At 38.1% G+C, this 14,454-nt stretch overlaps 1 protein-coding gene across 4 annotated transcripts; it reads left to right on the top strand.

Moving 5' to 3' along the window:
• The first annotated feature begins 288 nt into the window (after positions 1–288).
• Positions 289–11,391, top strand: LOC307151777 (von Willebrand factor A domain-containing protein 5A-like). Of its 4 annotated transcripts, none has more exons than XM_079859925.1 (22): positions 289–659; positions 1,865–2,067; positions 2,143–2,365; positions 2,469–2,635; positions 2,712–2,826; positions 2,900–3,075; positions 3,687–3,775; positions 3,875–4,019; positions 4,907–4,986; positions 5,064–5,178; positions 5,264–5,422; positions 5,517–5,620; positions 5,714–5,958; positions 7,197–7,220; positions 7,774–7,839; positions 8,514–8,576; positions 8,757–8,786; positions 9,540–9,564; positions 9,666–9,712; positions 10,575–10,693; positions 10,771–10,894; positions 11,018–11,391. In XM_079859925.1, the coding sequence occupies exons 1-22, from the start codon at positions 620–622 to the stop codon at positions 11,095–11,097; spliced, it is 2,439 nt and encodes an 812-aa protein (XP_079716051.1). In that variant the 5' UTR covers positions 289–619; the 3' UTR covers positions 11,098–11,391. The 4 variants fall into 4 exon arrangements, with proteins under 4 accessions (XP_079716051.1, XP_079716050.1, XP_079716053.1 ...); XM_079859924.1 differs by having other exon boundaries at positions 9,660–9,712; XM_079859927.1 differs by lacking the exon at positions 7,197–7,220.
• The last annotated feature ends 3,063 nt before the right edge of the window (positions 11,392–14,454 follow it).

Below are 14,454 nucleotides of genomic sequence, written 5' to 3'. Positions count from 1 at the left end.
ACACTATGTTAATATCCAATATAGGATATGTAGTTCATTCCTGCTTCTTTTTTTACTTTCTGAATTATATAGGATAATACACTTATTAAAACTTTTTTTAAGGAATATCACAATTTTTAATTTTTACAGCAAACCTTTCTTGTGCAGGACTTTACTCATTCTATATATATATATATAAAATATTTTATTTATAAATGGATTTCACTGTATATAGTCTAAAGAATGAAAGAAATGTATGTACAGGTTTAGAATTGACACTACATAATTAAACACAACAATACGCATCGCATTCACGACTCTCCTGTGATTAAAGGCGACACTTCCGGTTTTCTTCCCACTGGAGCCTTACTTTCGATTTCAAAATAACGGCTGCGTGGAATCAGCGCATAGCAGGATCTTTGATCTCAGTGCAGACTTCAACGGTCTTCTGACTCGGACTGAAACGACTTCTTGTTTCAACGACTTCCAGAACTGCGCTAGAAACACTTATTTACTCATTAATTGAGTCTTCTGTCAATATTAAGGCACATTTAAAAGGTGTATTTTCGGTTTTTGATTTTCACTTTCGCTCACTTTTAAAAGTGGGTCATCTTGTCAGTTCCTCTAACGCTGTGTGAGAATGATGAACTGCGGTCTTGTGACTGAGACAAATGAGCCGGGTATGAATTCACCTGTTTACTTTTACTGTTTCTTTATTTATTTTTTAATATGTGGGAGAGCTGGAGTGTTTTTCAAGTTGGGAAGTTTGTTGCGAAGTCTTTATCTCGGTATTATTTTATAGTGAAGGTAGGGTGACCACCTGCTAATAAGCCCAAGGGGGGACAAGGGGTATGAGGGACAATGTGGGACACTGTCTGGCGCGGCGGTGCCCCACTGGCAGACTCACTGATAGTGGTTTACCCATTTCTAGCACATACCACCTTGCATAGTATTAATAATGCCCTATTCTCCTAAACGTGTAATTTTTGATGTATGCTCATGAATAGGCCAACCAATGTGTATTTTTTTTCTAAATAAAGACTCATAATATTTTGAACATTCAATGAATTGACAGATGTACTTCCACTTCTATTTAATTTTATTTATTTTTCATTACAATTTATTTACTTTAAATAAATTAATAAATTATAATATAAATTTATAGGATTAACAGGAATTGTAGTTGCTCAACACCACAGGAACAGTTAAAAAAAAAGTATTTAAAAAAAATACGATTGACCTCGTATTCCCCTCCCTCCATGTCCGATTGAGAAGGACGTTTTGCAAAGGTCACAAAAAGCCCTCTCGGTATCCCCCTCAACACCTTTCAGCCACAAATATTAATTTCCCCAGTCTTTCTTGTACCCACACCTTCTTCTGTTTAATTGATGATGGCGTTGCCTCTCAGACAGTCTCTTTCTCGAATTTTTCGAATTGGAAAGCGCGCATTTAAAAGTTCCTTCCTTCCAAGTGTGTCTGGTATGCGCGTGCGTGCGCTGTCATGACAACAACGAAAAAGTTGACAACCTAGTCAGCAGTTCAACTGAGGGGTTTGTGTGGCAACAATAGCGTGCTGAAATGTCAAGTAATGTTCGTTTGTCTGCTTGGGGCTCGTGTATATAGAGCGACCAACTTTTTTTGAGCAAGCATAGATTATGCGTGACACGGTCTCAATTTGCGTGACGCGTGAATTGGGCTTCAAACGCTGTGCGCGCACGCGCTACGCGGGACGGGTGGTCACCCTAAGTGAAGGTAGTTCACAAATGCCATGTTCTTCCTAATTTGGAAATTTTTATTATATATCCAATCTATATCTTGTTTTTATGCTAAAATAGACGTTTTGTGATGTGATGTTGTTCTTGTTCTGTTGGTTTGTGTGACTCAGTGCCTCTGAAGAGCATCTCAGTGGAGGTTCGTGTTCAGGATCATGTCTCCACAGTCTCCTCCACTCTGCTGTATGTGAATGAGGAAGAGCGCCCCCTGGAGGCCTTGTTCGTGTTCAGTCTGCCCGCTGATGCTGCTGTCTGCCACTTCAGTGCCAAGATCGGAGAGCAGGAGATTGTGGCAGAGGTGCAAGACAGAGAAACCGTGAGTCCAAATATAAGTCTGCTGGACATTCATTTGCATATTTTTTGCACCAAGTAACAAAATTGTGTCTTGCAGGCCAGGGATCATTATGATGATGCTGTGAGTTCGGGACAGCAGGCGTTTCTGCTGGAAGAGAGCGCAGAGAGTCCTGATGTGTTCAGACTGAGTGTCGGGTGTCTGTCGCCGGGTCAGAACGCTGCCGTCACCATCATCTACGTCACCGAGCTCGATGTGCAGGCCGACCACTCGCTGCGCTTCTGTCTGCCGGCTGTACTCAACCCCCGATACACACCAGCAGGTACAGCAGCTGCTACACACACTTTATTAGCGGAGAGAAGCTGATTCTAACACACTCTCTCTCTGTGTGTGTGTGTGTGTGTGTGTGTGTGTGTGTGTGTCAGGTTCAGGAGCTGGTATAGTCTCAGAGATTTCATCAGGATGTGGAGCTGTTCCCTACACGCTGACTCTCAGTGTCCATGTGAGCTCTCCAAAGCCCATCTCCAAACTAGAGTCCAACTGCACTCTGGATCCTCTAGTGTTCCTCCGCCCGGATCACACTCAGGCTACGGTACTGTGCGTGTCTTCATGTGTTTATCTGGATGTGTGAGCACAGCAGTGTTATGCATGTGTGTTTATGTGCGTAGGTGAATCTGAGTCCTGGTCACATGTTTGATAAGGACGTTGAGCTGTTTCTGTACTATCAGGATACCCATCAGCCCTCTGCTATAGTGGAGGCAGGAGTGGCCACTGCCCCATCAGGTCGGACCTGCAGATCACTGGCATTATGGGATTGAGTGATCAAGGTTTCACTGACTCTCTCTCTCTATTTCAGGCTCTCTGATGAGGGACCCAGTGGTCATGATAAGTTTGTACCCAGGATTTCCAGAGGAAGTGATGTCATCACTGGCAACACAAGGAGAGTTTATTTTCGTGATGGACAGATCAGGCAGTATGAGTTTCAAGATGCATCGTGGGAAAGAAGCACAGACGCGCATAGAAAGCGCAAAGGCAAGATTTAAGATTAAAAAAATCATGCTTTTTAAGTGGATTGTGTGCATATTGATAACATTGCAACACTTTTTTGCATTGTAGCCGCTTTCTCCCCTTGTTGAACTGAAAGAATGACACACTTTCTCTCTTTAGTCGGTCAGCATATCCTCGTTTAGATGAATGATCATTAGATGTTCCCTTACATTGTTCATTCATGATCATGAACAGATTGTCTCTTGTTCAGACTCAAATCACTGACTCTCGTTCAGTAAAGGGGTTTATTCGTTCAGTAGGTCGAATGATCCTTCACAACCCACTCGAATGCTTTTGGCTGTAGTCACACGGTTTAAAATAGAGTTCACTAATTTAAAAAAAGAGTGTACAAGAAATAACAGTGTATTAAAAAGTGAACAAGAACGATTTGTTAAAAAAACACTGATTTGTTAAATTTTCTTTTTTGGAAGAATTTTATAACTTTTGAAAGCATCAAAAACAACAAAAACCAAATTCATGTTTTTCCAAAAATTGCTTATTGTGATTTATGCTTATTCTGATATAGTGCATCACAAATAGAGTCAGTTTTGATGTCATGTTGAGTTTAAATACCTTTCCATGTCTCTCTACTATAGGACACTCTGCTGTTATTGTTGAAGAGTCTGCCCATGGGATGCTACTTCAATATCTTTGGATTTGGCTCTCGTTTTGAGTCCTTCTTCCCGTTAGTAACTAGATCTCCATTCATAGATATTCAGATATTCAGTTTTGAAATCTGTCAGAGGAGATTAGATGTTACATGTGTTTGTGTGTTTCACTGCAGTGAGAGTGTCGAGTACAGTCAGGACACAATGGAGGAGGCTCTGAAGAGAGTGAAGGGAATGCGAGCAGACCTGGGCGGCACAGAGATTTTACAGCCTCTAAAACACATCTACAGTCAGCCCTGTAACCCTGACCATCCCAGACAGGTACGACAACACCTCATCATGCATCTGAACGACACACTGACAGTCATGTGAAAGTGTCAATTAGGCTAAAAGTATAAATATAAATTCTGCCATTATTTTCTCACCCTCATGTCATTCCAAACCCATAAGACTTTTGCCAGCACATTTCAAACCAAACTGACGCCCATGTAAATTCGACTACGAGGTTCATAGTCGAATCAGACCTCTCCGAATCGAATCGTCGAATCCTCGACTATTAGAAGTCAGCCCTAGTCCTGAAATTTGAAATTAAATTTTGTTATATTTTAGCTTACCTCAAGGGCATCCAAGATGTAGGTGTCTTTGTTTCCGCAGTAGTTTCAATTTTGATATTTTTAGGTCAAACTGTTCTTGTCTGTTAGTCATATAGTGCAGGTCTATGGTCACCACCTCAAAGAGCATGCACAGAGAAGTCCAAATTAAACAATTCCCCATCGTAAGTACACATTGATGGCCTAAGACACGAAACGAGCGGTTTGTGTCAGAAAACGAACAGTATTTATATCGTTTTTACGTCCAAGTGATCTGCACACGTCACACACCTTTGCATCTCTGTGTTTACCAAGTTTAGATGTGAATAAAAGCCTAAATTGAATCTGTTCATAATATACGGCAATCTTGTCTCTTCAGAAGACTTGGATTAAACTGCTTGATTTATATGGATTACGTATACTTATGTTTTATGAACTTTTTTAAGTAAATCTAAACGTAAATCTACTTTCAATGCCGGGACAGAAATCTTTCATTAAAATTATTTTCATTTGTGCATCAAAGATAAACAAAAGTTTTACAGATTAGGAACGACATTACAGAATTTTCATTTTTGGGTGAACTATCCCTTTAAGACTAAGATGCTTTTCTCTCTTCAGCTGTTCATCTTCACTGATGGAGATGTGGGAAACACTAAAGAGGTGCTGGACCTGGTGAAACGTCATGTTCACTCTCACAGGTAAAGGTCTGCTGGGTTTGATCTTCCCATCATTCATCTCTTCATCACTTACAGTAACAGAGTTTATTGTGTATCAGGTGTTTCTCATTCGGGATTGGTGAGGGTGCAAGTACCTCCCTCATCACAGGAATGGCCAGGGAAGGATCTGGTCACGCTCAGTTCATCACAGACACCGACCGCATGCAGCCCAAAGTAAAGCTCTCCACTGGATTTCACAGGCACAAATGTTTCCTAGTCAAATGTCTCAATGGTTTCTCTTTCTCTTAAACTATATCAGGTGATGCAGTCCCTCAGGTTTGCGCTGCAGCCCCATGTGTTTAATATCTCTGTGAACTGGAGCCTTCCAGATGGCATTACTGTTGACACACTGTCTCAACCCATCAAAGTGCTCTTCCAGGGTCAAAGGGCACTCATTTACGCCCAACTTAAAAGAGAGGTAGAATGATATAGCATGTGTTTCTTTAATGAGAATAAGAGACGAGTGTCTCTCATTTGTTTAGATGATAAAAAAATCTGCCCCTCTTTTATAGAGTTCAGGAGGTTTTGAAGGAATGGTGACAGTCAAATACAGGCTTAAAGATCAACCAGTAACAAACCAGCTCCACTTCTGCCTCAAACCAACTGAGGAAACTGGGTAACACACACAAACACGCAGAAACACATTGAATTGAACTGACATTCACTTTTTGCTTTTCAAATCCAACAAATTTCCTTCATGTTTTTGCAGGTTGGCTGTCCACCGGCTGGCGGCTCGGACCCGGATCCGTTTTCTGGAGCAGAAAGAAAGGGCTAGTAGTGCGAATCTGAAGAAGAGTGTCAGGAGAAAGATAGTGGAGCTCAGTGTTCAGGCAGGAGTGAGCAGTGTTCATACAGCCTTCATTGCCGTTAATAAAGACAGCAGACAGACTGTGAGAGGACCCCTGCTGCAGAGAAGAGTGCATCAGAGAAGAGTGCAGCAGCAGCAGACACACGGTTAGTGCGACGATTGTGAACTTGTGAGGATGTCTGTGTCTGTTCATATTATCATTACAAAAATGATGTTCTTGTTACATATTTTACATTTGGTTTGTTCAAAAAATCGAAATCAAATGCTGTTTCAGGGTCACAGCAATGAAATGTATGGCCAATACTGTATGTCAAGTTAATCTAGTGTTTGTAAACCAAGTTTTCAGACAGATGTTTAGTGCTCTGATTGTATGTGTAAAAGTGACTTGACTATTTACTATAGTACATTTGATGTGTTAATCTCATTTGGATGTAAAAGCAAATGTTTTTATATATACATATCAGCTTAATCCAACATATAATATATTTAAAATTAATTGCATGTCATTCAGCAACACAAGTCATCCAGCTTTTATTAACAGGATATTCTAATATCAATCTAGATTACTGCAAAGTGCAACAAGTCTTTCATACCAGCCACTGAGCGTACACACAGAGTAACGTTTTAACTTTTAACACAATCAAATGTATTTAGAAAAAGAACGTTTCTAATGATGATTTCTGTCAGTCGTTTAACATTTCGATTGTAATTTACAGCTATTTACAGCTCTCACATTGTGAACATAAAGCCTTGCCTACTTAGATTTGATTGGTCATCTCAAACATTTTGACACCGACGAGCAGTGTTGCAGCACCAAAGTAGAGTTAATATTAGGCAATTATATCACAACCTTTATTATATACACCTCAGAAAAATACAGAGGTCTGAACATTGGGGACGGCCCTGTCCATATGACCTCATCAGGTTGCATGTGAAGGAAGTCTAGTTACCATATTGGAAACAAAACATTAGTTTGGCTTTTTTTAATGTAAAAATGTCTCAACTTTTGACAGTATGAATGAATTAGTCAAAGAACAAATATCGAAAATGGCAGCTTTTTAAATGACAAGCTCCACTCACATTTTTCAAGTTAAAATTATGATTTCAACACACTGTAGTTCTTGTGGTGTGTGCAACTCATTTTAATGTGAAATTAATTTGTGTTTTAGGCATGGCTTTTGGAGGCTTTAAGTAAACTCTTCTTTTCAGTCTCATATCAGTGCTGTTTTAAAGTTCTGATTGTGTCTGTATGGATGTGTGTGTTCAACTGACAGCAAGGATTCAATATGTTTTACTTGATCATTTCAGAATAGTTCATTGTCAGGTAACAGTTTACATTTAATATCTACAACTAATGATGATGTGAAATTAATTTGTGTTTTAGGCATGGCTTTTGGAGCCTTGACTGGTAAGATAATTAATATATAGACTCTTCTTTTCAGTCTCATATCAGTGATGTTTTAAAGTTCTGATTGTGTCTGTATGGTTGTGTGTGTTTTGTGTTTCCCTGACAGCAAGGATTTCATATGCTTTTCTTGTCCCTTGACAGTTTAATACATTTGAGTAGTTGAGTTGACCTCATTAAGATATAAAATGTTCAGTTTTAGGGAGGATGTGGTCAGTGGTTCTTTTCAGTCTGTGGGTGTTTCTTGTGCTTACAAGAATGTGTTTGTCGTATTTGCTAAGACAAAATTCCCAACATAACATCAATTCAGAACAATTCAGTAACGTTCACTGGAAATGACAGAGTGCTAAAAATGGCTCTTGTACCTGTTTTTATGGGTTCATTGACAAACAAAACAATACAAATGGTTATTGAAAGATTGTTTTGGGACAGAAATATCCATATCAGTCCATCTCTATTCCAAAGCTTTTCTTGTTTGTTAGTTCTTTTGGATGTGTCTGTTCTTGGCTTTCTCCAGATCTGAATCTGTTCTGACTTTTGATTTCTCTTCCTGTAGGTCAACAACCTGCTCAGTCACTGGCCTTTGATCAAGGGCCTATCATTTCTAAGCTACTGCCGATTGGTAACTGCACTTTACTGTAATATTATTTTTATGAAAGTGTGAAGTATGCAATGTTTGAAGAAACTGTTGCATTAAATTATTGGTTTATAAGCCTCACCAAACCACATCACTAAACAGAGAGCACTAAATTAATCAGTCATTACACAACATGTCAAATCAATTTGTTTTCAGGGAGAGTATCTCAAGCCCTGTTTAAACTTTGATGCTTCAAAAAGTTCATAAAACGCAAGTGAACGTAATCCATATGAATCAAGCCGTTTAATCTAAGTCTTCAAAAGATGAACTTATAAACACTGATAAACACACTCTAAAAGTGAACATGTGCAGTTGTTGCTTTAAGGAGGTATTTCTACCTGCTTCTACCTACAAATTCAATCAGTTTGATGTAACATAAAACAAGGGAATGCTGTTTTAACTTAATTGAGTTACACTGACCCACCAACATACAATTTCCAATAAAGCTCAGGATGGACACAGTCGTACCTGTTTTTATGGGTTCATCGACAAACAAAACAATACAAATGGTTATTGAAAGATTGTTTTGGGACAGAAATATCCATATCAGTCCACCTCTATTCCAAAGCTTTTCTTGTTTGTTAGTTCTTTTGGATGTGTCTGTTCTTGTCTTTCTCCAGATCTGAATCTGTTCTGACCTTTGATTTCTCTTCCTGTAGGTCAACAACCTGCTCAGTCACTGACCTTTGATCTAGGGTCTCTCAATTTTAGCCCTCTGCCGGGTAACTGCACTTCACTGTAATATTATTTTTATGAAAGTGTGAAGTATGCAATGTTTGAAGAAACTGTTGCATTAAATTATTGGTTTATAAGCCTCACCAAACCACATCACTAAACAGAGAGCACTAAATGATTCACTGTCACATTACAGTTAACAACATGTAAAATGAATTTGTTTTCAGGGTTTTCTCAAGCCCTGTTAATAAAAAAAGGTAAGATAAATCATTTTGACTAATCTTCTCTTGTGGTTTTGTGCTTAGGTGTTTTTTGTTTTTGTTATGCATGTGAACATTTAAAAAAAAAAATCATATGTATGTTTTATTCTAAGAATGGACACACACACACACACACACACACACACACACACACACACACACACACACACTTCAACATTAAACCTTGTTATACTTATTTTATAACATGTTTTTATACTTATTTCTCTCTTGTCCTTCACTGTCATGACTCCTCCTTTTATGCTTCCGCTCCTCCGTGAGAGATACGAGACCAGTGCGTCACGCAGGTGTCGCTCATCAGTAATCACACCACCGGCCTAATGACTTTACTATTAATCTTAATTATGTAAAATAGTCATAATAAAGAATGAGGATATGTTCAAACTTTTGACTAGTAGTGTATAAATATTTGGGCTATCAAATTAAACCTATTAATGCATGTGATTTAACCGTTTAACATTTGTTAATGCAAACACAGTTAGAGGACTACATGTTTGTACATAAGACTGCATCTGAGGAAAGATTATTTAATTATTGCTGATTCAGTTGAAAAAAAAAAAATTGTTTTGATGTTGTTGTTCAATTTGTGCTGATCATAAATTTGTTCATGCCTCATTTTTTAGTCTGTTACTTTGAATTTTTCTACAAGAGAAACATACAGTAGTTTTAGAGTCATACAGTCATCTTCAGATTTACTTAAGACATGAATTCTCTTGTTTTCTGTCTTTTCAGTTAAACAACCTCCGCCTCCCGGAAAGTAAGACAATTAATCCAAAGTGATTGACATGTTTTTGTGATATGTGTGAACCTCTAATGCAAAGTCACCTTATGGTTAATGATTGTTGTTGTCAGTTGCAGTGATTTTAGAGAGTTTCATCAAGCAAAATCTCTTGGCAAACAAAAGGGTATACTAACACACACACACACACACACACACACTCACGTTGGGTTTTTGATGTTTTATGGGGACTTTCCATAGACGTAATGATATTTATACTGTAAAAATGGTATATTCTTTCCCCTAAACGCAACCATCACAGAAAAGATTCTGCAATTTTACATATTCTAAAACTTCAATTACTATGATTTATAAGCTCTTTTCCTCATGGGGACCTAAAAATGTCCCCACAAGGTAAAAAATTACTATTAAAAAAAAAAAACGAAGAAGAAGGTTACTACTGGGACATTTGGTCCCCTTTATGTATTTACCACACTATAACTGCTAAACAATTCAATTCAATTCACAACACACATCATTTCAAAGCAGCTTTACAGAAAGTGCACGAGTCCACATTACAATTTAGAGTGATCTGTTATCAGAGGTGACTGTCTAAGTTATGTATTTCAGAAATGCACTGTACATATACAAAGTCACAGTTAGCTAAAAATGTATTAATTTAAACATTGTAATAATTTAATGCAGAAACAATGAGCTCATTGAAGTAATGAATACTTGTTTAACAAATGATTGACATTTAGAAAATATAGCATTGAAATGAAGATTTCAATGCATAGAGATGAAACAAGAGATGAGTCTTTTTATAATCTTGGAAATACATTTTATTTTCCCTTTTTTTTCTTCAAATTTGTCTATAATTGCCTCAACTTTTGAGTCAAAGAACCGATCAAGAATGTTATGCTTTTATGTCATTCCTAACATAGTCCAATATTGAGGTCAAAACAACCAACAAGGACAAAGAGGCAAGAAATTTTGGGATTATTTTTGAACAGATTTTCCTCTTTCTCTATATGCGTGTTCAACGGCAGACCCGTTACTCCAGCTGGTTTCTCTCCAAAAGGCGTCAGGCTGCTGGGATCTGGACGCCACACTGGCTGATGCGTTTGGGAAGACGGAGGATGAGCTGACCAATCAGAAGCCAGCACAGGTGAGAGATGTGATGAATAATAAGACAGCGGTGATTGTGTCCAGTAACAAGTGCAGTGTATGATGGTTTGTGCACAGGTGGAGGGGTCAGTATGGGCCACTCTCCTGGCTCTGATCTGGTTATACGGCTGTAAAATAGACCAGCGGGTCGAGTGGCAGTTTGTGGCCATGAAGGCGGCGTCATGGATCGGCTCTCAGAAAGGTGAGATCTCCATTCCAGACCACATTCACTCAGTCAGCGTTCATCAAGACACGCTTGAGCAAATATCTTCAACTTTTTGACACACACACTGATGATTTGAGTGTGTTTGTGTCTGTGTTTCAGTGGGCGATCTGTCTCAGTGTGTGTGTGTGGGTAATGTCCTGCTCGGATGTCAGGTGACCAAAGAGACTCTGGGAATCTGAAGACGTCTGTGTTTCTACTTCCTGTGCCGTCAGAAGACAAAAAGACTGTTTCTGTTAGTGTTTCATTAGAATTTAGTTCTTTATTAGCTTAAATCAACAGCATATTTTTATATTAAATATTTTAAAACTTTCATGATAATGTTTTTGCTGTTTTGAAAATGAAAATAATTTTAATCAGATTCATTGGACGAGTCCTCAATCTCAAAAATATATGTGCTAAAACGATTATGTTCACACAAACATGTTAATGTTGAATTATGGCAGCAAAGACTACTATTAAAGTAATACAATATTAAAATAATCTTTGTCCTTCTTTTTCATGCAAAGAAAGTAAAAAAACACCTTAAAATAGTCCATACAGTACATTGAAGCCATATAATACCTTACTATGTTTGAATTCCACACATGAAGTTTCAACATAAATTTAATTTCACAACTTACTCAGTACAAATTTGATATCATGTGCAGGTTTGTGAGAGAGCAGCGTTTGGTGGTTTCTTCACAATAAGGTACAAAGCCACAAGGCACTTCCTGTAACTAAATTCTATTAAAACACCTGCATTTTCACCTCTAGCTTTGGATCAAAGCATCTGATAAATGACTAATTGTAATTATTAATTTCAGACCTTTTTTAAATTCAGATTTGCTTTCACAGGCTGGATGGACCCCCAGAATGAAACAAATGGAGCTCTGACATCAGAACGGTCAATTTATTTAGGCTAGTGTTGTTGCCTTGTATACACTGACAAAAGTTATTGACAAAATGAACTCCACTGAAAGAGCTTTAATGATTATTTTTAATAAACAGATTAAAATCATTCGACTGACTGAGATAAATCACAAAACCTACTACTGAGTAAAACCAAAGGGACTTTGTTTGGACCCAGAGGCTTTTTTGACTCCATCTTGACTATCAATCTTATATGCAAGTAAATTTTACAATTGCGATGTAATTCTAATACATTTGATGTCATTTCACACACCCCTCCCCCCATAGTTTATTAATTGTCATTAGTTGTCACTGTATTGCTTATGTAACTTTATACAGCGACTGTAAATAGGTCAGCAGCAAAAACCCTCACAGTAAAATGTAATTTCCTCTAAAAGAGCTTGAGAATGTTGATCTCGTGTCTGAGATAAATTAGCCAGGTATGGCTCACCTATGCTTACCGCGTTTTTCCATCTTAAAAATATATCTAAATTACGACAAGCTCTCAATGACAAATGCAGAAAAGTTATTTCATGCGTTCATGAGCTCAAAGCTAGATTATTGTAATGCTCTACTGGGTGGTTGCCCTGCACGCTTAATAAACAAACTGTGACCATGTGACCTGTGCTATATTTTTGAGTCTTTGACCTTAGAAACACATTTTGAGTTTTATAATAAAACATAAAGCCTCAGGTCTTAAATAATATAATTATGTTTCCAATATATAATCATTTAAATGGACATTGTCTGTCAGTGATTTACTAAAGCCATTGGACCGGACCTCAATCACTGAGGATCCTTTCACACAGCAGCAGACTAATGTTGGAGTGCTTATTATGTTTAAACACAAATTTAAGATAAATAGTCAAAAATTGCATTCTATAACCAAAAGTATGTGTATATAAAATTTCAGCACCCTTAAAATTACGAAAAATTAAAGAGCTACAATTAAAAAAGTTTCTAAAGGATGAATTCTGTTTGTAAAGTACAAATAACTGATAAATCACCCGTATTGAAGTTGCCTGGAATTTTCCATTGGAAATTCCACTTGGCTCAGAAGTTTGAGTCGTTTTTGAATATAGCCTAAATAATATTCATGTTTATAGACAAACTTATAACTCAGTTTAACCCTCATCTTCTCCTTGTCCAGAAAGCTTATCATTTAATTTTGATATTATTTTTCGTTTTTAAATGCAATTTCTTTGGAGATATTTTGTTTACCTTAAAATTACTAGATTTGATCAATAAATAATTTAATTTAAGCAAATTCTTCACATTCTTTCAACATAAATACAAAATTAAGTCCCCAATATGCATTCCCCTAGCCTGACGTCGTCATACTCAGATTCTAGTAAGAACTTCCCGACTTAAAAATTTTGTGGGCGGGGCTAAGTTCGGCTGGCATCCAGGCTAGCATTCCCCTGTTATAGGAGGATCTTTGTTGACATCTTTGTACGCATGCGCGAGTGGTTGTGTGGCAACAAAACAAACAGTATGGCGGGCTGTAAAGACGCGACGAGCACTTTCAAGAGAGTTAGCGGGCGAAATCCACAATATATAAGCACTTTAACATCTGAAGAACGGAGGAGGTTTGGAGAGAAGCTCGAAATTTGTATTGGTGACAAAATCGAAGTTATTCAAAGCCCATATGAGATCTGGGATGACAAAAAAAAAACGTATATATGAAAACAGTTCTAAAATAGGCCATTCATTGAAGGTGCGCCTTATAGTGCGGAAAATACGGTTGTCTGGGTGCTGTGGATAGCGGTTGTTTGGGACACCTGAATCAGAACGCGAAATCATATGACTCGGTTGATTTGACTCAGTTTTTTTTATTTTTTTTATTCAATCTTCTATAAATACATAGTCACCAAGACTTAGGCCTACCATGAACAAAATGAGCCTCACAAACTCGATCAGTAACGTTAGCTGCAGGAATCCAGGCTTTCTTCTGAGCGTCCAGGTTCAATCGCCTAATTGCATGCAACCATTTCTTTCGTTTTTCGCAATCCTTTTCGGAGGGAATTCGAAAAAACTTTTTATCAGGCCCCCAACGAGCCACACAATCGACCACACAACAAGAGTGAACCATCCTCTTATCTAAATCCTCCTCCAAAACGTGCAAAACAATCAAATTACAGGTATCTAGCGGTGTTTCTTGCCACACGATTCCCATGATGCAACGCGACAAACATAAACAATGACATCACAAAAGATCCGCCTATATCAGCTCAAAATATCTTATCTGATCTCTGCCGACCTCTTGTGGGGAAAATATATATATAACATGATATTTCATGACACTTGCCACTTCAGCACCCGTCGGGACTTTTTTACCAGAACATAGCCGAGCCTTTACTCGGGGTAAGGGTGTTCGTTCGTCAATCTGCTCCCCGTCCATAAAATGGTACGAACACACATAACACATGTGTTCTTCTTCTTAACACACATGGTACGAACACACAGCGCTTGGGTGAGCACTTCAAGTTTAGCGCCTTCCGCCATTGCCTCAGGTGCTCCTCGTGTAAATCGTAAAGTAGGCTACACCACAACATTCCGATCGCTTTAGCTACATTGTGTTCGTAACACCGTTGGTTAAATTGTTCTATCCTCTTAATCCAATTGTTATGTCAGCCCCTAACTGAGCA

Source organism: Squalius cephalus (genome assembly GCF_949319135.1).
Source record: "Squalius cephalus genome assembly, chromosome: 23".
Lineage (NCBI taxonomy): Eukaryota > Metazoa > Chordata > Actinopteri > Cypriniformes > Leuciscidae > Squalius > Squalius cephalus.
Note: the sequence above shows the minus strand (reverse complement) of the source record. Positions and strands in the feature narration are given on the sequence as shown.

Bases quoted from the DNA above. Each gene is read 5' to 3' on its own strand.
- LOC307151777 (XM_079859924.1), top strand. From the start codon at position 620: ATGATGAACTGCGGTCTTGTGACTGAGACAAATGAGCCGG. The intron at 2,366-2,468 runs GTACAGCAGCTG...TGTGTGTGTCAG, and splicing joins CCCCCGATACACACCAGCAG to GTTCAGGAGCTGGTATAGTC. The intron at 5,179-5,263 runs GTAAAGCTCTCC...AAACTATATCAG, and splicing joins CCGACCGCATGCAGCCCAAA to GTGATGCAGTCCCTCAGGTT.